Below are 22,476 nucleotides of genomic sequence, written 5' to 3' on the forward strand. Positions count from 1 at the left end.
TGGTCTTAAATCTTTTGACCCCAGCCCACCCAGATTGTCTATTTTTATTTTGAAGAATTTGAAGTAAGTTTCACACTAGACTGTTCATGGGAAGCAACTAAAAAACTCAGATACATTTTGAAAGCAATATGCAGTAAGTTGTCTTAAAAAAAGAAGAAGGTAGGAATATATGTCTAGCATGCGTTCTGTATGCATTTCTAATAAAGAGAACATGAGATGTAACATGGTTTAAAAACTGGATGTTTCTGAGCTGTAGAGTTCATGGCATGCAACCTCCCAAGAGTTCTAAAAATATACTTTATTTAGGAAGAGATGACAAGCATGATTTTATGAGCTACCTTCATAAAAACATAACTATAATTGTATAGGAATGGAGCATAACTGGATGCTGTGATTGCAGAATAAAAAATCATCAACCCTTAATTTACACCATCATATACAGTAGGAGACTTCAGTATGAGCCGCATCAATGTCTGGCTCATTCCTTGATGTATATGTATGTAGGCTGATGAAACTTGCCTTGCAGAAGATCTGGTGGGGGAAATGAAAGAGAACAGAAAGGAAGCGCATAGTTCTCAGACAATAGAACAGGGTCAGAAATAGAACTGGATCTCGTGGGTCAAAATGATCCTTCCAGCAAAGCATCCTGTCTTTGAAAGCCTTTTATGGAAAGTTCAAGAGAAATGTATAAAAGTGCCTGGTGTAATAGAGTGGTCGATACAATGCTTAGCCAAACCATGGCTTAGCATGAATGAATGGGTTCCTAGTGTGAGGATCTCTGCTGCAGCAAGCAGTCCTGTGGCTTCTCACTTACCTGCCACTAAGCCATGGTTTTGCTTAGCACTACAGTGGTACCTCGGGTTAAGTACTTACGGTAATTAGTTCCGGAGGTCTGTACTTAACCTGAAACTGTTCTTAACCTGAAGCACCACTTTAGCTAATGGGGCCTCCTGCTGCCGCCGCAGCATGTTTTCTGTTCTTATCCTGAAGCAAAGTTCTTAACCTGAAGCACTATTTCTTGGTTAGTGGAGTGTGTAACCTGAAGCGTATGTAACCCGAGGTACCACTGTATACCCAGATCTGGGGTCACGTGGTTTGTCTAGAGCAGGGGTAGTCAACTTTTTTATACCTACCGCTCACTAATGCATCTTTCTTGATGGTAAAATTTCCTTTCCGCCCACCAGTGCTTGATAGAAGGAGGATTCAGCTTGTGCCATAGAACCCCCCACCGCCCACCTAGAATCCTGAAACACACACAAGTGGGTGTTAGGGACCAGGTTGACAACCCCTGGTCTAGAGTGAGAGAGACTATGGGTTCAGATGTAGCATTCAGCTAAACCAGGGGTCAGCAAACATTTTGAGCAGGGGGCCAGTCCACTGTTCCTCAGACGTTGTGGGGAACCAGACTATATTTTGAAGAAGAAGAAAAATGAACGAATTCCTATGCCCCACAAATAACTCAGAGATGCATTTTAAATAAAAGCACACATTCTACTCGTGTGAAAACACCAGACAGGCCCCACAAATAAACCAGAGATGCATTTTAAATAAAAGCACACATTCTATTCATGTAAAAACATGCTGATTTCTGGACCGTCCGCGGGCCGGATTTAGAAGGTGATTGGGCCAGATCCGGCCCCTGGGCCTTAGTTTGCCTACCCATGAGCTAAACCATGGCTTAGCTCCTGGGTGCATGGCAGCATCAGCAGGACTTGGGAGAGGAGTGCAGCTGCTGTGATCTTTGCTCTGGGAACTCACACATTTGCTCATTCACGCTGGTTTGACTTAGTGCTACAGATGCAAACTGGACAGAGAGCAAGGGAGACCAAGGCGAGGGAGGTGTGGGGGAAAAAAAGCCCGTAATCTCTAGGTTCTGTGAAAATATTAAATGGTGTTGAATCACAGGTTTACAATCTAAAATATATGGCACAAGAGGAAAAGGGGATGGAGAGGGGAAAGCGAGCTCAGACACCCATTCTTAAAGTTATATAATTATTCTTATAATGAAAAGCTGGAATGGAGACTGCTGAGCAAAGAGAACAGCCAAATGGTTTCTAGCCTCTCTCTCAGCCAAGACAATGGAGTCCACCCAGCTGTTCAGTTTCTCTCTCTGCTGCAGCCAGATGGAAATAGTTTCGTTAATAAAATGAGATTTTAAATATCTCAAACATCACTTCCTCTAATAGCAAATTGAGTTCCAACAAGATTGGAGCCAAAATGGGAACACCGAGAAACAAGGGGGAAGTTTCAGCAAGCTTGGGGGAACCTAGAGGTTTGCAGATGTACGGCAAATCCTAATGGAGGAAACCTGCCCCACCCCCTTTAAATCAAGAAACCTGTTTAGGATGCCTCATGGTCAGTAACCACAGAACAGTGAGTATCGCTTGGAAATCAAAACAGAAAAAAGAGTGGCCTGCTTGAGCTGGTTATAGCTTATAATATTATGGAGGAGGGTATTGGTGTCTGAAAACCTGAACAGGAGCATTCTTGCCATAAGGTGAAGGTACTTTGCAATGCTTTGTTGCATGTCTAATTTTAAAACATCATTAGCAACAATAATGCAAACCATGCAAAGGTGTAAACATGATTAAGCAGTGTATATAAACCATGTTTAGGCAAAGGCTATGAAATGTCCCCAGACTGCTTCTTTTCAGGCAGTATGGACAATCCCAGCTTCCAGACTGCAGGCGTTCCCACTTCTCCTCTCCTCAGCCAAGGAAAGGCATTCTGCTTTTCTCCAGGGGGATTTGGAGTAGTGAAGTGACAGTGAATGGCTTGATGTTAACAATTCCCTCCTTCCCTCATCCTGCTCACATCCCAGTCACCACTTCCTCCTCCTCTTTAAAAACCACAGGGTTGCATTCAACAAAGTTTTACTCAGAGAAGATCCACTTAAATTAATGGCCATTACTAACTTGGGAACATTGTTAGTCATGTACACTAAGTAGGATAGAACCACTGAATGCCACCGGCATTTCTTTCTGCCATTGAATACTAGTCCAAATACAGACGTTTTTAAGCTTCCAAAGGATGCTCAGGGTTTGGTTTGTGTCCCAGGAGGAGAGATAGGAGTTTCAGGACTAGAGCGGGGTGAGTGAGGTACCAAGGATGTTCCTGCACCTGTAGCTTGGGCCTAGGATGGCTATACAGTGGTACCTCGGGTAAAGAACTTAATTCGTTCCGGAGGTCCGTTCTTAACCTGAAACTGTTCTTAACCTGAAGCACCACTTAAGCTAATGGGGCCTCCCGCTGCCACCGCACCGCTGGAGTACAATTTCTGTTCTCATCCTGAAGCAAAGTTCTTAACCCGAGGTACTATTTCTGGGTTAGCGGAGTCTGTAACCTGAAGCGTATGTAACCTGAAGTGTATGTAACCCAAGGTACTACTGTATTAAGAGCGCTCTGAGTCCAAGATATTACAGTGGATCACACAGAGAGAGTCTCTTGTGTTGGTTGGGCCTCATTCTTTAGCCTAAAGCTTTGTATGAGTCAAGCCAGCATCTCGAATTGTGTCTTGCAGACAACAGGAAGCCAGTGCAATTGCTGGAACTGTGGTGTCACTTTCTTTTCTTTTGCAGATGTAGAAAAAGCCTCCAAAGTAGGCTAACACTGTGCACAGAAAGCTTCCCTCTGAGTCTGCCCCCCCCCCCGCTACCCCAGCCAGCTCATCACTTTGTATTCCCTTGGTAACGAGATGATGTGCAATGATTGGAGTATGGAGGATATTGCTGATGGCAGCCTGAATGGATGATGAGCAGACAGTTCCTAGTATCCTGAGTTTTAAATGCCAGCTTCAATTTCTACACAGCGGACAGTCTGTTTTAACCCTTTTGCTGTCACAGTGTGTTGGAGGTAACCGTGACAAGCTGATAGCATCAGGCTAACAGGATTTCATCCCAAGAAAGAAAGGCTGTCTTTTATTTTGCCCTATCCAGGTGTTCTGTTCTTTGGTTAGATCAACTTGTGAGGAAGGAATAGAGTCCTGCCCAGTTGCCCCCTTCGGGAATATGTGTGCCCCTCTCGCATGTATAATGTGGATATCTGCAAGGAGGGAGCTTTCCATGCAACCCAGAACCCTGATCATGCAGAATTCCAGGTTGTGGGGAATTCTTCAGATGTACATGTAAATGCCATCTCCCTGCAGACAATTTATAGCATCACACAATTGTAGAGCTGAAAGGGACCCAAGGGTCATTTAGTCCAACCCCCTGCTATGCAGGAACCTCAACTAAAGCATCCATGACTGATGGGGGAACCCAGCCAGATGGGTGGAATATAAATAATAAATAATAAATTATTATTATTATTATTATTATTATTATTATTATTATTATTATTATTATTATGGCCACCCAACCTCTGCTTAGAAATCTTCCAGAAAGGACAGTCTACCACCTTCTGAGGGAGTCTGTTCCACTGTCAAACTGCTATTACCCATCAGAAAGTTCTTCCTGATGTTTAGTCGGAATCTCCTTTGTTGTAACTTGAATCCATTGGTTCACGTCCCAGCCCCCAGAGCATGAGAAAACAAGCATGCTCCATCTTCCAGGTGACACTGTGACAGCCTTTAGACATTTATTGCAAAACAGTATGCTTTAATAGCTATAGCAACCAATTAAAATGCATATTTGCAATTTACTGCTGAATATCTCCTGAGCACAGTGGGCAATTGGGTTTAAATGGGTGATTTAAACTGTTTTTGAATCGGCTCACCCTGGGCATGTACAATAGGCAACTTGCCTCTCTGCTTATCAATGTACTGTATTGCACTTTTCCACAACCTATTGCATATTTGAACCAAGGCTCAGTCCTGTATTCTGTCTTCCATATCTTGGAACGACTAATACTAGTAGTGTCTGTGAGTATGTGCAGATGCCTTCTTTCTGCAGAGTAATGATGGCCCACTTTCACACATCAGCGATAGGTCTTTTAGATAGGAGCATGTGGCTTCCATATAGAACTGTCTTTCATAGAAAAAGGGAGAGAGCACTTGCTTCTTTGGATAACCCTTTATGTTGTTGCTAGTTTTTTTGTTTGAAGGAGCGCCGTGTTTGTACGTAGAGGTTTTCAAGAGTTGGCAAAATGTGTGGCTTGTCTCTTGTCACAAACACCTGCTGCAAATGTGACCTGGGTTTCGTATTGCTTGTATTCATGGAAAAGGTGCACAGATTTCTCAAATGCAGGAGCATGTGAAAACACATTCCAGGGAAACATTAGCAGACCAATGCAGATTTAAAGTGAGAAGCCACAGCTGTGTGTAACATCTGGAGCTGTGCTTGAGGTAGGCTTCTTTCCACTCCTGGATCCCTATTGTGGATTTGAGCCAGTAATCTGGCACATCTCTAGACATAAACGCTTTATCTTGAGCTGTGGCTTTCCTGTGAACCTTCATCTATAGACCTTTTGTCCTGTTTCGTAGCTCAGTTCTGGTTGCTAGGACTAGTTTTGCTGCAAATTTTAGGGGCACGACTACTTCACAAGGGTGACAATGTAGAGCTCAAATGGATTTTTCATAGCTTAATCTGTATGTTGATATTCGTAGTATAAAACAATAATATTCTTTATCAAGGTACTGTAGTCCAAATTCTGTTTCATGAAAAAGCAGTTAGGTGGCAAATTGTGTAAATGCAAATGATTAAACATTTATCCTGCCAGTGTCCAAACAGCACTATGTGGTTTGCACTCATTCTCTAAACAAAACATAACCACAAAAGCCAACCAACCCTTTGAGCATAAGAGTGATTAAAAAACTGGGCACACCTGCTTTCTTTTGCGCAACATAGTCTGATCTGCTAATAATTATAAGGCGCTAAGACACACTTTTAGAGTTTGGAAATTGGAGGTTGGCTTCCCAAGTTAGTTGTGCGCTTTTTAGATTCTTTGTTGAGCAGTGGCAGCCCCACACCGCCCTGGCAAGTATGCTAATAAAGGTTAAGTTCTGCCCTAAGAAAAGCTGAATTCTTAGGCCTGTATACATTATGCAAGTTGGCATAATTCTTCTCATTTGGAATAAGCTGGCTTTCCTGGTCAAAAAAAGGAGCAAGTGCCTTGAAATGATGCCCCAGCCGTTGGAAACTTTCAGAGGTTTCAACAGACATTGTCATATGCTTTCGAAATTAACTTTGCAACCATAAGGGCTAGAAACTTGCTTTTCTTAAATGACGGAAGCTGAGATTTCTCCAAAAGCTTAACTTGGCGCCAACTACCATACTGTGCTCCCACAGAACTGTTCACAGTCCCCATCAATTTTAAGTGCCTACAATTTCCAGCTCGTTCTTCCACTGGATCACGTTAAGCAGAGTTTTTTTTCAGTGTGATCAGGAGTCCTCATCTACCAGTACCTAATCTGAAATGAATCTCCAGCAAACCATCACTGGAAGATTAACTATGTTTAATTATCATGACACACATTGACTGGCCCTGGGTCTAAGGGCTTGATTATGGGTAGGCAAACTAAGGCCCAGGGGCCGGGGCCGGCCCAATCGTCTTCTAAATCCGGCCCGCAGATGGTCCGGAAATCAGCATGTTTTTACATGAGTAGAATGTGTGCTTTATTTAAAATGCACCATTGGATTATTTGTGAGGCATAGGAATTCGTTCATTTTTATTTGCATTTTCAAAATATAGTCCGGCCCCCCACAAGGTCTGAGGGACAGTGGACTGGCCCCCTGCTGAAAAAGTTTACTGATCCACATGCAAAGGAAGAAAGGGCATGCTACTGCCATCTGAAGAATGACCTGTTTTAAAATATCATTTTAGCTAGCATTTTGTGTTTCATTTCCCAAAAGGCTGCCTTACTTTGCTGTGTCGTATTTCCTGACCCTTGACAGAGAGAATGCTGGAGGGAAAAGGAAGTTTCTGAAAAAGTGGAAGCCTTTAATTGATGTGATTTTAATTCAAATTATGGTGCTTTTTGGGTTGGGGGAGCCTGAGCAAGAGACGGTTTGAGAAGAGGACTCTGCTTAGCACAGTGGAGAAGGCAAACTCTCAAATGGTACATAGGAAGCTGCCCTATACTGGGTCAGAGGCATTGGCCCATCTAGGTCAGTTTTGTCTATACTGACTGACCGGCAGTGGAAAACTCCCAGCCCTACCTGGAGATGCTGGGAATTGAATCAGAGATGGTGGGTGCTCTACTACTGAGCCTTTCCTCTTTGGTCCTTGATGTGAGCATATGTCCCCTTCAAATATAACATATTAAGAGGAGGGGGGGAGAGGAAGGGTCAAAGTATGTTGTTGTTTAGTCGTTTAGTCGTATTTGACTCTTCGTGGCCCCATGGACCAGAGCACGCCAGGCACTCCTGTCTTCCACTGCCTCCCGCAGTTTGGTCAAACTCATGCTGGTAGCTTTGAGAACACTATCCAACCATCTCGTCCTCTGTTGTCCCCTTCTCCTTGTGCCCTCCATCTTTCCCAACATCAGGGTCTTTTCCAGGGAGTCTTCTCTTCTCATGAGGTGGCCAAAGTCTTGGCGTCTCAGCTTCAGGATCTGTCCTTCCAGTGAGCACTCAGGGCTGATTTCCTTCAGAATGGAGAGGTTTGATCTTCTTGCAGTCCATGGGACTCTCAAGAGTCTCCTCCAGCACCATAATTCAAAAGCATCAATTCTTCGGCGATCAGCCTTCTTTATGGTCCAGTTCTCACTTCCATACATCACTACTGGTGCTAACTTCCATACATCACTACTGCTGCTAATACATGGTGCTAACTTTGAATCCAGTGCTTATAAATCTCCTCCTCTTAAAAAGTAACAACAGCTTCAGGGGGTCCCAACCTGGATTGGGACTGCAGTGCAAAGAGTGGGAATTAGATTAACCTCCCCACTTCATCTTGGTTCTTGTAGGAAATCTCCCAACCCAAGCTGCTGCTTGCTAGAAGCACTCCCTCTGGAGGGACAGTTCTCAGCAGGAGAACAGCATAGGGGGAAAAGGGCTAACATCACCTGCTCTGACGCACACAGTCCCAAGCATGTGATTAAGAGATGTGGTTAACTTCCAGGTCTAGCTTGACCCTGAGTAGAAGCCAGACATCTTGAGTGGTTTTTCTTGCATCACCAGACTCTCACATGTAGGCGTAGAAACAGGCCAAAGATTAAAGGCCAGTGCTCTTTCTCCCACCTTGAGCCATAGGAAGCTCATGTGGTGGGGCATAGTGGTTAATTTTGGGGGAAATTAGTGGCAGGAAAGGACATGTGGTCAGGGCTTTGTGGACTCGGATGTCAAACACAACCTCCCCCCCAAAAATTCGAAATTGTACTGAAAGCCGCGTTTTGTGAAATGTCAATTATGCAACTTGCGTGACTTTTTAGTTTGCACAATTCTGCAAATTTTACTATATGCAGGAGGTTTTTTTATTAGGGGTGCAGTGTTTGTTTTGATGAAAGCGTTTACAATGTTTTTATGATGCACAGTTTAAAATCAGGAGCTCTTAATTAAGAGGTATATTTCCATTTCCACACAACCTTCAAGAACTCCTGTCTCTTGGCACCAGTTCTGGTCCTCCTCTAGGAAGAAAAAAATAGTATTCACCTGCCGTCCCCCACTATTCAGCCAAGACCTCCCACTGCACACTTGTGAACAAGCTCAAAAATTGTAATTCATTGCCTTGGGAGTAAACATTTTTGAAAAAAGATTGACTTGATTCTCCATAGCTTGAAACCTGCAAGCATGTTCTTTCTCCTAAATGATTGGTTTTATACATCTGCAGACTTTATCCAACTGGAAATCCTCCAGGCTTCTAAGAGTCATTGAAGATGCAAGCTTAAGCAAAAGGGCTAGAGGCTCAGTTTACAGTGTTAATCTGACTCTTGAAGCTGATTTTTTTTACCTAGCACCACATTTGACGCTTTTCCTACTCCTTCATAGACCTGCCACATAATTGTGGCTGTGCATAATGTTTTTATTTATTGGATAATGTGTTGGTTTTGAACTAAAAGATAAGGATTCAACACCCTATTCCGTAACGCACCAACTGACTGACCTGAGACAAGGATTTAGGATTGCTAAAATGGGAATTGCAGCTGAGAGCACACACTGAAAAAGATATGTAAATGATTGTGTTTCTGAGCAAAGGGAAGTTGGTACTAAATGAACCAATTAAATATTTCTGTGGATCTGCTTTTGCTTCTCTTCTTCCCACCCCCCATTTTTTGTATCCAAATTGCCCCCAAGTAGTTTCCTTTGATGCCGTTTCCCCCAGCTTGCTTAACTTGGAAATCTTTCTAGCTGATGAGAAATATCAATAAGCAAACAGCCCTTATTCTCCCTGGCAGGCTGTCATGTACTAGTTCAGAGCATGCTTGTTAGTTCTGTACATTACGTTCATGTGGGATCTTTTGTTTTTGATCTGCTTGGCAGATCAGAGGATGAGGGGGAGTAGAACTGGATCTGGAGGTTGGGGGCAGGATGATTAAAGAGAGATGAGAGGTGAGGCAAGCCTCAAACTCTATATTCCGCAGATCACTGTATGTTGTGTGCTGCTGCTTAATGACTTGAAAGTACTACAGCAAGTCAGAACAGAAATCTATAACACAAAAGCTAATGTCAGCAAGTCACCCTTTTTTCTACAGTGATGAATTATGTAATAGCTGGCCTGTTGGAGTAATCTTCGGCCTTTTGATGGGGGCATGGGGAGAGCCAGAACATGCATAGCAAACAGTGTCTCGAAAGGACACATGCATGAGGCTAGAATGCAATATATAAGTGTTTAAAACCCATTTAAACAAACCTGCCTGTTTATATCTTCTTTAACTTATTAATTTGAGGCTGTCCCAGACTTTTAAGTGTCATTTAATAGCTGTTGCTGTGCTGTGTTTTCCTGGTGCGTTAAAATTTAATTGTGGCATTTATTGTGAAATTTGCATTATGATGCGAACCACTTTAAGAGGACTATATACAGATACCTGTATAAATACCGAAATAAATAAACAAATACTCAATTTAATTAATTATTCAAGAGCAAAATAATTTTCTCGTTGGGTCAAACAATAGGGCCATTGCCTCCCATTAGGTCTCCAGTAGTGGCTCGCCATATGCCATGCTCCATTGCTTTATCTTCACCTGCACTTCACTGTTCAAACCCCCACTGGGGTTTAGTTTTGCAAGGGATATTTCATGCTGCCTTGAAGGCAGTACAGCGGGCAGTTTGTGTGTTCAAGTGTTGCTATTTAAATTCTCTGTAATGCACAAAGTCTTTGTTTCCAGGAGGAGATGCTTCTAGCCCAGGTATTTTAAGGAAAGCCTGTTCTCCCGTATCTGTCTGTGGTAATTTTCTGAAATGTTCCTCTGGTTGCTTGGAGAGCAAGCATTTTTGTTTGTCGTGCCCTTCTCATTGAAATCTCTCTCCTGAGAGGCTTGCCTGGCACCTACACGGCTTGACTCCAAACCTAAGCAAATGCCATTTTATTCTCCAAGATATCTTCTCTCACACATACACACAACACGGTCCTTTTGGGAAATCTGGGTTTTCCTGCTGCTTCAAAGTTCTGTTTCTTAGCATTCAAAGCCTTCCAGAAAATACAATTGCCAGCCAGGTGTTCTAATTTAGTTGCCATATTCTTAGAGCATTACACCTTCCCTGTCTGAATTTTTATTTCAACTGAAAAACTCATCATCTGTTTCTTTACAGGAGGTAGAGCTTGAAGAACCTTTATGGGATCCAAATGCCTGATGGATGGATGATGTGCCTAAGATAATTAAGGTAAAGAGAAGAATTAATTTAATATTTAAAGCTTTTTGCCAAAAATGCAAGACCTGTACATTTTGTCGCTTTCACCTGTTTGTCCTTGTTTTTATCTTTTTAAGTTATGTATGGTGTAATCACCTTTTTATTATTAACTTTAATTCCTTACCTGTTTTAAGTCTTATGTGTTCAGTTCATCCATATGTTTTATCTTATGTCCGTGACCAAAATAAAATTTGATACAGATACTTCTTTTTTTTTTGCACGTTTCACCCAGATATTTCATTTGGTTATTAATTTTTGAGTACAAACAAAATGTTGTCTGCTCCGGTTCAATAGCATTTGCTTCTGCAGGTGTAGTGGTCTTCCTTATATATTTTTACAGTCCTGTACCTTCTGCTGGCTCCACCTGGACGGGGGCGAACAGGGATGCTAACAGGATTTCTTGGTCCCTGGTACACTATTTGTGGCTTGGAGCCCTCTTCAACCCCTCCTCCGCAAACTAAGGAGATGTTAATTTAATCTTCCAGGCCTTCATTGGTTTTTAGACACTGAGCAAAGAGACTATAGAATTAGTTTAATCGAAAGGCATACAGGCTTTATCCTTTTCATAGGTTCTTTTTTAAAAAGCAGGAGTTTGACCCCTTTATACTAGCTAAGATGGCTATCCTTTGAAGTGATGGAGTTGTTGAAATGAGCTTTCTTCTAGCTGTTTGAGTCACCTTGATGAGTTTACTTGTCCATTAGCTTTCTGTTTGTTCTAGCTGGCAAAATGAATTACTTCAATTTGAATAACATGATTTGGACTGTGAAATTTTGTAGAGGGAAAGGGTCACTTACAGACATCTTCTAACTAACATTTATTACAATTTATTCTGTTCCTGATTGATCATGACGGTATAGTGCCCATCCTGTATGCAAAACAGAGCAAATTATGGTCGTTTGCTTTCCTGCCCATTACTTACGTGCTGTTGACTTGATTTTTAAATCAGCTTTTGGAAAGTTACGTTTGTGTAGTTTTTTCCCATAAGATTAGATTTGCTTGTGGGCAGGAAGTAGCTTCCCTGAATTTTTCACTTGGGAGACCCCATTTCAGAAGACCCACTCAATTTATTCTTCCAAGTGGCCTCTCTTAAGGGAGAAAAATGTGAAACTTTCAGTACATTCTCCTGTTTTAAAATGTACATGGACATTTTCTATCCTCTCCATGTGTGTATACGCACTCCCTGTCACACATTCACAAATACCTGGTCAGGAACTGAATTCTACCAGTATAGAGAGAGTGCATGTTGGAGAGAGGGGAGGGAGGAGGAGAACACATGTGGCCTTTCTTGGACCAGCTGTTCTCTACTAGGGTCTCCCAGGGAGCTCCTTCCTGTGAGTTTCCTTACTTTTTTGGCACTCACTTTAGGCTGATTTTCTCCTGCAAGGGTAATTCAGAGCTTCTCCCCCTCCCAGCCCATTTCCTCAGTTTCAGCCCCAGAGAAATCTGTTATGACACCTGCTTTGCTTATTCCTATTTCCTCCGCTGCAACTCAACTTTATCCACCATTTGCTTCTGAGTGTGGCTGGGAGTAGGCAGTTGTGTGTGTGGAAAAGTGGTCAAGTCAAGATTAGTATTAGTAATTTCTTGCAGAATTCTATTGTTATGAGTTTGTGGGATGTGAGACACCCTAAATTCCTGGGTCTATTTAAAGTTAGATTTTAATCGAGGTTTGGGCAGTTAAACTGTGCCAAACACTGAACCCCTGGATTAAGTTTATTTTAGCAAGATAGCAGTGGCGTAGCGTAGGTTGTCAGCACCCGGGGCAAGGCAAGTAATTTGTGCCCCCTAACCCGTGGATTTTAGTAGGAGCAGAGAGCTGCGAGTGCGAGCGCGAGCGCCCCCCCCAGATGTTGCGCCCGGTGCAGCCGGCCCCCCCCTGCACCCCCATGCTACGCCACTGCAAGATAGACCAGCCTGGTAATAGCTATAATCAAGAAAGCTATCCCATCAGGAAAGCCATTAAGAAGGCAAGGCTACACCAAACAGCATAGTCAGTGGAGAACCTCCTCTGTCTGTGTGTTAGTGGGTAGAGACAAAAAGGGTTTAAAGGGTGTAGGATTTCAGTTTGGATGAAGTAAGCTAGAGAGAAATTGTTCCAGTCTGTTAGTGGTGACAGGCAGGAAGGGGGGGATACAGCACAAGGCAGGCTGCTGCGGGTGGGGGGCAGTATACAAGGTGGGCTGACTATGACAGGCTGTAGGAGACAGAGAGCATGGCTAATTTCTATTTTGAGCCCAAGATTACTGCCCCTATGGAAGAAGCAAAATATCTGTTGGGGGTATAATTCTGGGAGCTCCTCTGTCTAGGCTCAGGCTGTATATATCTGTAAATAAACCATATATCATAAAGACGCCATAGTTTCCACTGTGCATCATTGTCGAAAAGGAACCACAGACCACCTGAACCCCTGGAATCTCACATCCGTCAGAGATTGGGGTGGCGTATAACAATGTGTTCCACGATACTACAAAATTTCATGCCAGCTATCTAGTTGTATATTAAAATCACATATGCATTGAAGTGACCTAACACAGGACTTCTGTTTCAAACAATATCATTGTGGAGCTGGGTACAAATGATCAGCCAAATGAAGATAACACTATCAGTGGGTCTTATCCATGCCTCTGAATATCATTTGTTTTAAAAAAACTAAAACAAAAAAACAGGGAGTTGTCTTATGTCTTATTGATGCTAAAGGTCCTGCAAGATAACCAGACTTCTTTTCCCTCCCCAGGAAGATGGGGGAATACAGGATCCCATTTTTGTGTGGATTCTGCTGCAGATTTAACATAAGTGCAGGTTAACTATCTTATACTTACTTGTCTGTAATAAACTATTATCAGGGAACTGCCATCGGAGCTGGAAGCGGAGGGAAGGCTCCAAAGGGATGGCGGAGAGGGTCCCAGTAGGGAGAGAGGGAGCCCGTCTGCTGGGGAAGGAAATCAGCGTCACACCAGTAAAGAAGGGGGGCAGATGGGGGAATCGGGGAGGAGGCTCCAAGACTCCTCGCCGGAGACCAGCGGAGAGAGTACGGGTACGCCACTTCCCACACCCTCCCTGCGCAGAAGGCTTCCGCGCAGGGAGAGTAGGAGGAGACTTGGCGTCAAGGAACTTTTGTGCTGGAAGAAGTTTAAGAAACGCCCACTGACGGATTCTGCCAGCGACTGAGACAGTCACGATGCTGGAGGCTGTTCAGTCAGAAAGGGTTAACCAGGTAACCTAGCCAGGAGTGGCGGCAACTTATGCACGAGCAACCCCTAAACCCATTACAACTGTGTAATAATTAATGATGAAAACATTAAAAAACACACACACCCAAGGAAGTAGCCCCTATTTCACCCATAATTGAGAGAGGTAGGAATAAAATTCTGGCTAAGTTGTGTTTATTCACAGCAGCCCTTTTGAACAATTTGTTCACGTAGAAAGAGAATCTAAAACTCTACATTTTCTGTTGGAAATTTAGTGCTGTAGAGTTCTGCAGTAAATGAAGTAAATATTGACTAGCAGGCACATAGGTTCAGTATAATGTTCCTCTTTGGCATGTTATAAAGTGTTCTTTACACCTTTGCCAGATTCAGTTGGCTTTTCCCAAGAGTGCAAGCAGTTATGCCAAATTAAGCAGATTTTGGTCATCATCATTAATTGCCTTTGTCTTTGCTCTTGGGGGACTTCTATTTTAGGAGCTACTAATTTATAGCTGGCCTTCTCAACTTAAAGGGGAGAGAGAACTCAGGAAAAAAAGGTTGACTGCCTGGAAGGCTGGTTAGAGAGCTCTTAAGGAGGAATTTCCCCTCTTAACTGTGTTTCTGTGGAGGAATCTTACATACTTCAGAGTTCCATCTTTCTCTCATGCTTGTTTTTGGCACTTGCCTGGGCTTACTTTTAGCCATGAAATCCGTTCATTAATTCTGTGCTTAGCCAACTGGTTCACGTTGCCTTGACTTGAGTCTCTACGTCTGTGCAGTGGCTTGCATTCTCAGGCCATTTTCTTGAGCATGGAAATGCCTTTTCAGTTAGAACTATATATATATTATACAAATACTATCTATCTGTATCTATATTTCTGTATGTGCTCCTTTAGGACGTTGGGCAGGATAGATATAAATATAATAAATAAAAATAAGGTTGCTACTGCCCTAATCAAGCTAGGGTTGGTGCACAGAAGTTTACTGCTTTCAATTCTTTTTTCCATTTATATTATTACTGAATAGTGCTATCACTATAAAATAAAATAACCATTCTGTTCTGATTACAAGGCATTTCAAATTGAGCACAGGCATACTGGCATTATCTTCAGTTCCAAAATTCTACAAATTTTAGCTAATCCACACAAAGATTTGTCTCCCATAATGTATCCCCCTCCTGAATCTGTTTTTCACCCATGTGATCTTTTCCCTTTTCCACCTCATTCAGATGCCTCATAGGTGACAGATTGTGCTGTTGCTGATGCTACTCTTGTTGCTATGCTGCTAAAAATTCATTCCAATGTCTGGTGCAATATTACCTTGCAAACCCACAATACCAGCAAAATACAATTTATGGTGTGCTGGAAACTGGGTATTCCCGGTGTAAAAAACCAAACACCATTTGCCCGTGCTACAGTTTATCTTAGAAGGAGTTCCTCTGGCACATGCTTGGGTGGGAGCAGAATTCTCCCCATTACGAGTTTTCCAGATTGCTGCTTGCTCATAATAGCCATCACAAACATTTGTGTTCACAATGGGAGCTGCTAAGGCAGGGCTTTTCTAGTTGTGCCATGTGCCTCGTTCTGCTTTGCTCTTAGCTGCCAAGCTTTTATCTTCCCCCTATTGTCAATCAGTTGGCAAGAGTGGCCTCCCCTAAGCAAACTTGGAGGGGGTGGGAGAGATCATCCTACACTTCCAGGCCATCTTGAATGCCTTTCCAGTTCTGTGATCATGTATAGTCTGAAGGCTTTGTTAATGGGTCAAAGTTGCTATAAGATAGTGAGCAATGCAATCAATGTAAAAAAAAAGGCACCTTGGGGTGGGGACTCTTCCAGTGACATAGCTGAAGAAAATCTGGGTTAATGGGGCAGTAATAGTACCAAAGCTCATCTTTTCCTTTGGGCGGTCAAGAGTTGTGTGGATAATCCTGGTGTATATTTACCGTATTTTTTTGCTAAATAGGGCGCACCAGACCATAGGGCGCACCTAGTTTTTTGGGGGGGGAATAATAAAAAAAAGAAGCCTGAGCTTCCCCTGACCCCAGCCCCCAAAACAGGTCCAGGAGCGGCGGCGAGATTGCGCGCAACCTCGCCGGGGCTTGCGGGGCTGGGGACGGGGGAAGCCCGAGCTTCCCCAGCCCCCAGAACAGGCAGCTATCCGCAAGCCTTTGGAGCCCAGCAGGAACTCCCGCCGCGCTCAGAAGGCTTGCGGAGAACAGGCTGCTTTCTGCAAGCCTTCAGAGCCCGGCGGGAACTCCCGCCGTGCTCAGAAGGATTGTGGATAGCTTCCTGAAGCCCGGGGAGCGCAGTGGCAGTTGGCGCCGCGCTCCCCGGGCTTCAGGCTGCTATCCGCAAGCCTTCGGAGCGCTCCGAAGGCTTGCGGATAGCTGCCTGAAGCCTGGAGAGTGAGAGGGGTCGGTGCACACTCTCGCTCTCCAGGCTTCAGCAAAAGCCTGCATTCGCTCCATAGGACGCACACACATTTCCCCTTCATTTTTGGAGGGGGGAAAGTGCATCCTATAGAGCGAAAAATACGGTAATTCATTCACATTTCTCCATAGAAATCAACTTTTCTCTCAGCTCTCACTTCCTCTTACCTTTTTGCCTCTTTTGCTGCCTAATTCTTACTATTACCAGATGTACTGTATATTCACTTAGCTATTGTCGTTATTTTACAAATTTCACTAAGCCAAATACTTTTCCCTATTTGGGGGGGGGATATTGATGTGCAGAGTAAAATCACACTTCTAATAAATCCTGTGAGGCGACTGTTGACTAAAAGTGGCCTACTAGCAAGTCTTGGCTAAAATGGAACTTTTTCCAAGGTTGTACAGTGGTACCTTGGTTGTCGAATGGCTTGGCGCCCGGACAAATCGGCTCCTGAACGCCGCAAACCCAGAAGTAAGTGTTCCAGTTTGTGAACGTTTTTTGGAAGCCAAATGGCTGACGCGGCTTCCGATTGAATGCAGGAAGCTCCTGCAGCCAATCGGAAGCTGTGCCTTGGTTTTCGAATGGTTCCGGGAGCCGAATGGACCTCCAGAATGGATTACGTTTGGCAACCAAGGTACCACTGTATTAGATTTGACTTTTCTCTGTTCTTTTTTAGCACTGCGAATATATTTTAGTATGAATGTATGAGTTGGGAGTGCCAGTCTGATGGCCATATCTTCAGATGTGAAGAAAATAAGCAGCTATCCTATCTTTAAAAGACATCTGAAGGCAGCCCTGTTCAGGGAAGTTTTTAATATTTAACGCTGTACTATTTTTAACACTTGATTGGGAGCCGCCCAGAGTGGCTGGGGAAACTCAGCCAGATGGCCGGGGTATAAATGATGATGATGATGATAATAATAATAATAATAATAATAATAATAATAATAATAATAATATTCCAGTGATGGAAATGACTGTGATCTGATTATGCAGATCCCCTATAATCATTTCATTGTTACAATGTTTCCATGTGAATGTTGTCCTCCATTATAATTGTTATGATGGATGGATTGGCCATCCTTGATACTTCCATCTGTAGCCTGATGACTAGTTTTCCAGTAAACAGCATATCATTATTAGATATATGAGCGGGGCCAAAGTTGCTGTTTTATGAGGAGGTCGAGGAGGAAGTGGCCCATAGCCCAGTGGTAGAGGATGTGCAAGATGTTGTGCAAGAGGATGTGCAAGAATTGATGCTTTTGAATTACGGTGCTGGAGGAGACTCATGGACTGCAAGAAGATCAAACCTATCCATTCTGAAGGAAACCAGCCCTGCGTGCTCATTGGAGGGCTAGATCCTAAAGCTTAGGCTCCAATACTTTGGCCACCATATGAGAAGAGAAGACTCCCTGGAAAAGACCCTGATGTTGGGAAAGACTGAGGGCACAAGGAGAAGGGGACGACAGAGGACGAGGTGGTTGGACAGTGTTATAGAAGCTACCAACATGAATTTAATGAAACTCTGGGAAGACAGGAGTGCCTGGTGTGCTCTGGTCCATGGGATCATTTAGAGTTGGAAATGACAAAACAACAACAAAAGAGGATGTGCACAGACCCAGGATCAGTCATTTGCATCAAATGTGTAAAATGTGAAAAAGAGACATAAGGTATCCTTAAAACTCACATCTGTATGCATTAGATGTGCATTTCTCAGAATTGCTGTCCAGTCACCATCAGCAATGATATATGTATTGCTGTTTAAGGAAGCCTGTCTCTCATTTGTGTTTTACATGTTTGAGGCAGCTGTTTATACCATAGTGGAATAATATATTTTGAAGAATGCGAAGCTGTTCTTCTGCATCGGAGAGTAGGCAAGGTATTTTGACCGCACTTCATCTTGTTGACCGTAAAGTATATATACATGGCTTTGGGGTTCTAATTTGAAGCACCAGTTTTCAGCTCTCCTGTGTATTGAAAAGCACAGCTAGCTGTGGTTTGATAACAAAAAGCACAAACTTTTCCAGTAAAGAAACATTCTCCTGTAACTGCTGAAGTTGTGGGTTTCAAAGAGCATAATCTGGGATAAGAAGAGTTAAGCCTGTTGGTAATAGCTCCTTCTCAAACTGGGTCATTTGGCGTTCCCCTCTCCCTCTTCCTTGTACACTTGCTGTGGCATAAAAGGCCCTTTCATGAATTTTATTGACTCTCTCGTGACTGCCAGACTGCCACAGGCACATTGTGAAGAATAAAGGCCCTCTCCTGATACACATCCCCTGGGCCTGTTCATGCTTGCCTGGCCTCCACTCCCAGTCTGGAATGGAGCGAGTGCAAAAGTACAAAACTATGCTAGATTTATACCCACTTTTAAGCCATTAGAAATGGTCTGTTGCAGGCTGGACGGTGTGGGCAAGAAGTTACCAAGGTTGACTCTTACAGGCCCCATCCTTAGGCAGAATGCCTGTGTACCATGGATTGGTTCAAGGTTAAGCACAGTGGCACAGACAAACTGATTCCCAAGAACATCCTAGATGTCTCCATTATTTCTAGTGTAACACTGCACTGCCCTCCTTGGGTCAATGGCAGTAGCCACAGGTTTGATTCCAGCTGAACAGAGAATCAACTATGCAGCACTAAGCCAAGAATTTTGTTCCAAAGTATATGGTCTGAAGGCACACAAGACCACCACTTCGCTGAAGCTATGGAGCTCTTGAGTCTGGTCAGGGTCTGGATGAGTGACCCCCCTGGAAACCACTTAAAAGCTACCACTTTCAGCTGGTGTGTGTGTGTGTGTGTGTGTGTGTGTGTGTGTGTGCGCGCGCACACACACACACACACACACACACTGCATTGGGTTCCATGATGTAAGAATGGCTGGCTGGATATAAACCTAATAATCTACTACTATATCTTTCTGTGGGAAACTTCAAATATCTAAATGCATTTTTAATAACAAACAAATAAATGTAAATAAATATAGTAATACTGGAACATGTTCAGGGTTTTAACTTTTTAAGGTTTCACTTAGGAAATGTACGTGTGTGGTTGTCTGACTTGCATTTCAGGGCAGGGAGATGTAAACGATTTCCTTTTCTTCCTGCAGTGCTTTACAGAGGAAGGCCTTTATCCACAATGCTCTCTGCTGGGCATTTCTCCACCAGTTGCTTAGCAAAATGTTAATGTTATTTAAAAGCTTCACATTTTTCAACGCGTTTAGTAAATGTTTCCCTCCTATTTGATTTATTTGGCTGATTTTCAGCTGTGCATTTTATATGGTTCATTGGTGTGTTGTCCTCTTGTACTGTTATCTGACAACTGATATTGGAAGCTATATTTGATGTTCTGTTATAATTTATTTTTTCAAGTAAATGTTTCCGTCTGCCTCTGTAATTCTGGTTTCCTTTCAGCTGCTCTCTACTGGAGGTCTCAGATTGATAAATTCTTCAGCATGCTCTGGAAACTGATGGAAGATTTAACAGATGTAGCTCTCTGCTTTAGTGGAAAGGTGATGAGGAAGGTCCTTTCTTGACAAACATAAGTTGAATTTTACTTTTAGCTGGGGGGGTTGACGGTGTTCTCAGCCTGTATTTTACAGAGTGCATCAACTGACCACTGAAACTGTCTGGTAGGCTGAATTGGAATTGGAAGGAAAATCCTCCTCCAGTTTTAGGCTAGTTACCTTCCCCCATCTCAATAAACATGGCTGGGGAAATGTTTCAAATTCCTACACGCCCGTATAGGTTTTTGAAGCCTACATCAAAGTTAGGCACTCTGCGGCAGTGATGTCTACAACTGGTTGTTTAAAAGGTAAACTGGCATTCCTCATCAGTGGGAATTCCACAAGAGATTCCAGACACCACATTGTCCACAGCAATGGCACTCTTTCCCATGATTTATTGCACAGCTGGAGTTCTGGAAAGAAACCTGTGAGATCTTGCCATTACCTTCACTGGGGCTAGACTTCAAAAGATTGTTCAAACTAGCCATGGTTAAGTCTTGCTATTTATTCCTCTATTTTTAATATACTTAGATCCTGCTCTTCTTTGGAAAACTCTTGAGCTGCCTTCTTGCGCTCCTGGTGGCCTCCCATCCCAAATATTCATTACATTCCTACCTGTTTGATTCAACACTCGTGTAGCTTTCGATGCACCCAGCTCCGTGTTTTATGAATATATGCCTCTAGGAACATTGCCACAGTTCTTTCTTGTTTTAAAATAATGATTAGAAAACTCAGGTAGTGCAGATCTATAAATGGATACTAGCTGCTGCAGTTCTAACACAGAGTTATGTACACACAATGCATAGTTAAAATATGGAATACCCTCCCACAGGATGATGACTACCAACTTGGATAGCTTTAAAAGAGAATTATGGCTTGCCGATCGGAAGGTTGGCGGTTCGAATCCCTGTGACGGGGTGAACTCCCGTTGCTCAGTCCCAGCTCCTGCCAACCTAGCAGTTCGAAAGCACGTCAAAAGTGCAAGTAGATAAATAGGTACCACTCTGATGGGAAGGTAAACGGCGTTTCCATGTGCTGCTCTGGTTTTGCCAGAAGCGGCTTAGTCATGCTGGCTACATGACCTGGAGAAATGTCTGCGGAGAAACGTTGGCTCCCTCGGCCAATAAAGCGAGATGAGCGCCACAACCCCAGAGTCATTCGCGACTGGACTTAACTTTCAGGGGTCCTTTACCTTTACTTTCTAAAGGTTTCTAGCTAGGATGACTATGCTCTGCCTCCACTGTAAGAGGCAATATCCCCCTGTTATACCACTTATAGGAAACCACATGATGGGAGAGGATCGTTGTACTCAGGCCCTGCTTATGGGCTTCCTGTAAGAGCAGGATGATGGGCTAGATATGCTTTTGGTTTGTTCGGGAGAGCTATTCTTAATTTTTATAAAACATTTATATACCACACTTTCATAAGAAATATACCAGGGTGGTATACAGCATAAAAACGTAATAGAGCAATAATAACATTGGTAAAAGCATCGGTAATATGTCAGCGAAAAGTGGTGGTTTAAAATAAAAATAATTAATGGCACATGGGCATAAGCACAGGACCAGGTGCTTGGGGATGGCTGTCTTTTTCATCCTCCGTTCTGCAAAACCCAATGCAGTGAATGCACCTTGGATAAAATCTGCCTGCTGCTCTTCTCTTAAGAACTGGACACCTAATAGGTTATAAGCCCACTGGGCAGGAACTTGCTCTGGCAGGTGCTACGTGTGGTGCAGTGTTGACTCTAAATACACAAATGTATCTGATGACATGTGGGCAGCAGACCTGAGTTTGAGTTCTGGAACCGCTGGAAGGTTTAGAGGGCAGCCAAGAGAATGCGAAATGCGCTGGTGGTTAAGCCTACATGAGAGAGATCGCAGTTGGTTGGTTGGCATCCGTCTGTTTCTGGAGACCACGGAGGAGTGTGCCTGTGGGGAGTGAAGCCAAGCTGTTGCACTTGCTGTGGCTGTAGAGACCCATACAGGAGGGACATGTTTTGTTGCATCTGGGACAGATGGAGGGATCTGGTTGCGCAGCTGTAGATGCTCCATGCTGTTTCTTCTCTCTTGTACTCCTTCCTCCTCTGATCACTGCTGTGGATGCATGACCTGACTGTCTCCAGGCATTTGCGGCCATCTGCAAGGGATTCTCACAAGCAGGGCTGATGTTGCCAGCCTTCATATCACAGGTGCATATATCTTTGTAACACAGAGTTGGTCTGGGCTTGGTGCCTGAAGCCAGCTCCCCATAGAGCAGATCCTTAGGGGTCCTGCCATCAGTAGCCAGTGGTAATACAGTGGTACCTCGAGTTAAGAACTTAATTCGTTCTGGAGGTCCGTTCTTAACCTGAAACTGTTCTTAACCTGAAGCACCACTTTAGCTAATGGGGCCTCCTGCTGCCGATGTGCCGCTGCCACTCGATTTCTGTTCTCATCCTGAAGCAAAGGTACTATCAACCCGAGGTACTATTTCTGGTTACAGATAGGTAGCCGTGTTGGTCTACCATAGTCAAAATAAAAAAATTCCTTCCAGTAGCACCTTAAAGACCAACTAAGTTAGTTCTTGGTATGAGCTTTCGTGTGCATGCACACTTCTTCAGATACTTCTTCAGCTATTTCTGGGTTAGCGGAGTCTGTA

General features: G+C 43.5%; 1 protein-coding gene across 2 annotated transcripts in view; it reads left to right on the forward strand.

Moving 5' to 3' along the window:
• Positions 1–22,476, forward strand: part of PTPRA (protein tyrosine phosphatase receptor type A) — a 140,008-nt gene that overhangs the window by 55,061 nt on the left and 62,471 nt on the right. For both annotated transcript variants that reach the window (XM_081207028.1, XM_081207029.1), the window contains exon 2: positions 10,627–10,698. In XM_081207028.1, coding sequence (XP_081063154.1) covers positions 10,672–10,698 — 27 coding nt within the window. In that variant the 5' untranslated portion in view covers positions 10,627–10,671. The remainder of the gene's footprint in view (positions 1–10,626; positions 10,699–22,476) is intronic.

This window comes from Podarcis bocagei (genome assembly GCF_964188305.1).
Source record: "Podarcis bocagei genome assembly, chromosome: 9".
In the NCBI taxonomy this organism is placed as follows: Eukaryota; Metazoa; Chordata; class Lepidosauria; order Squamata; family Lacertidae; genus Podarcis; species Podarcis bocagei.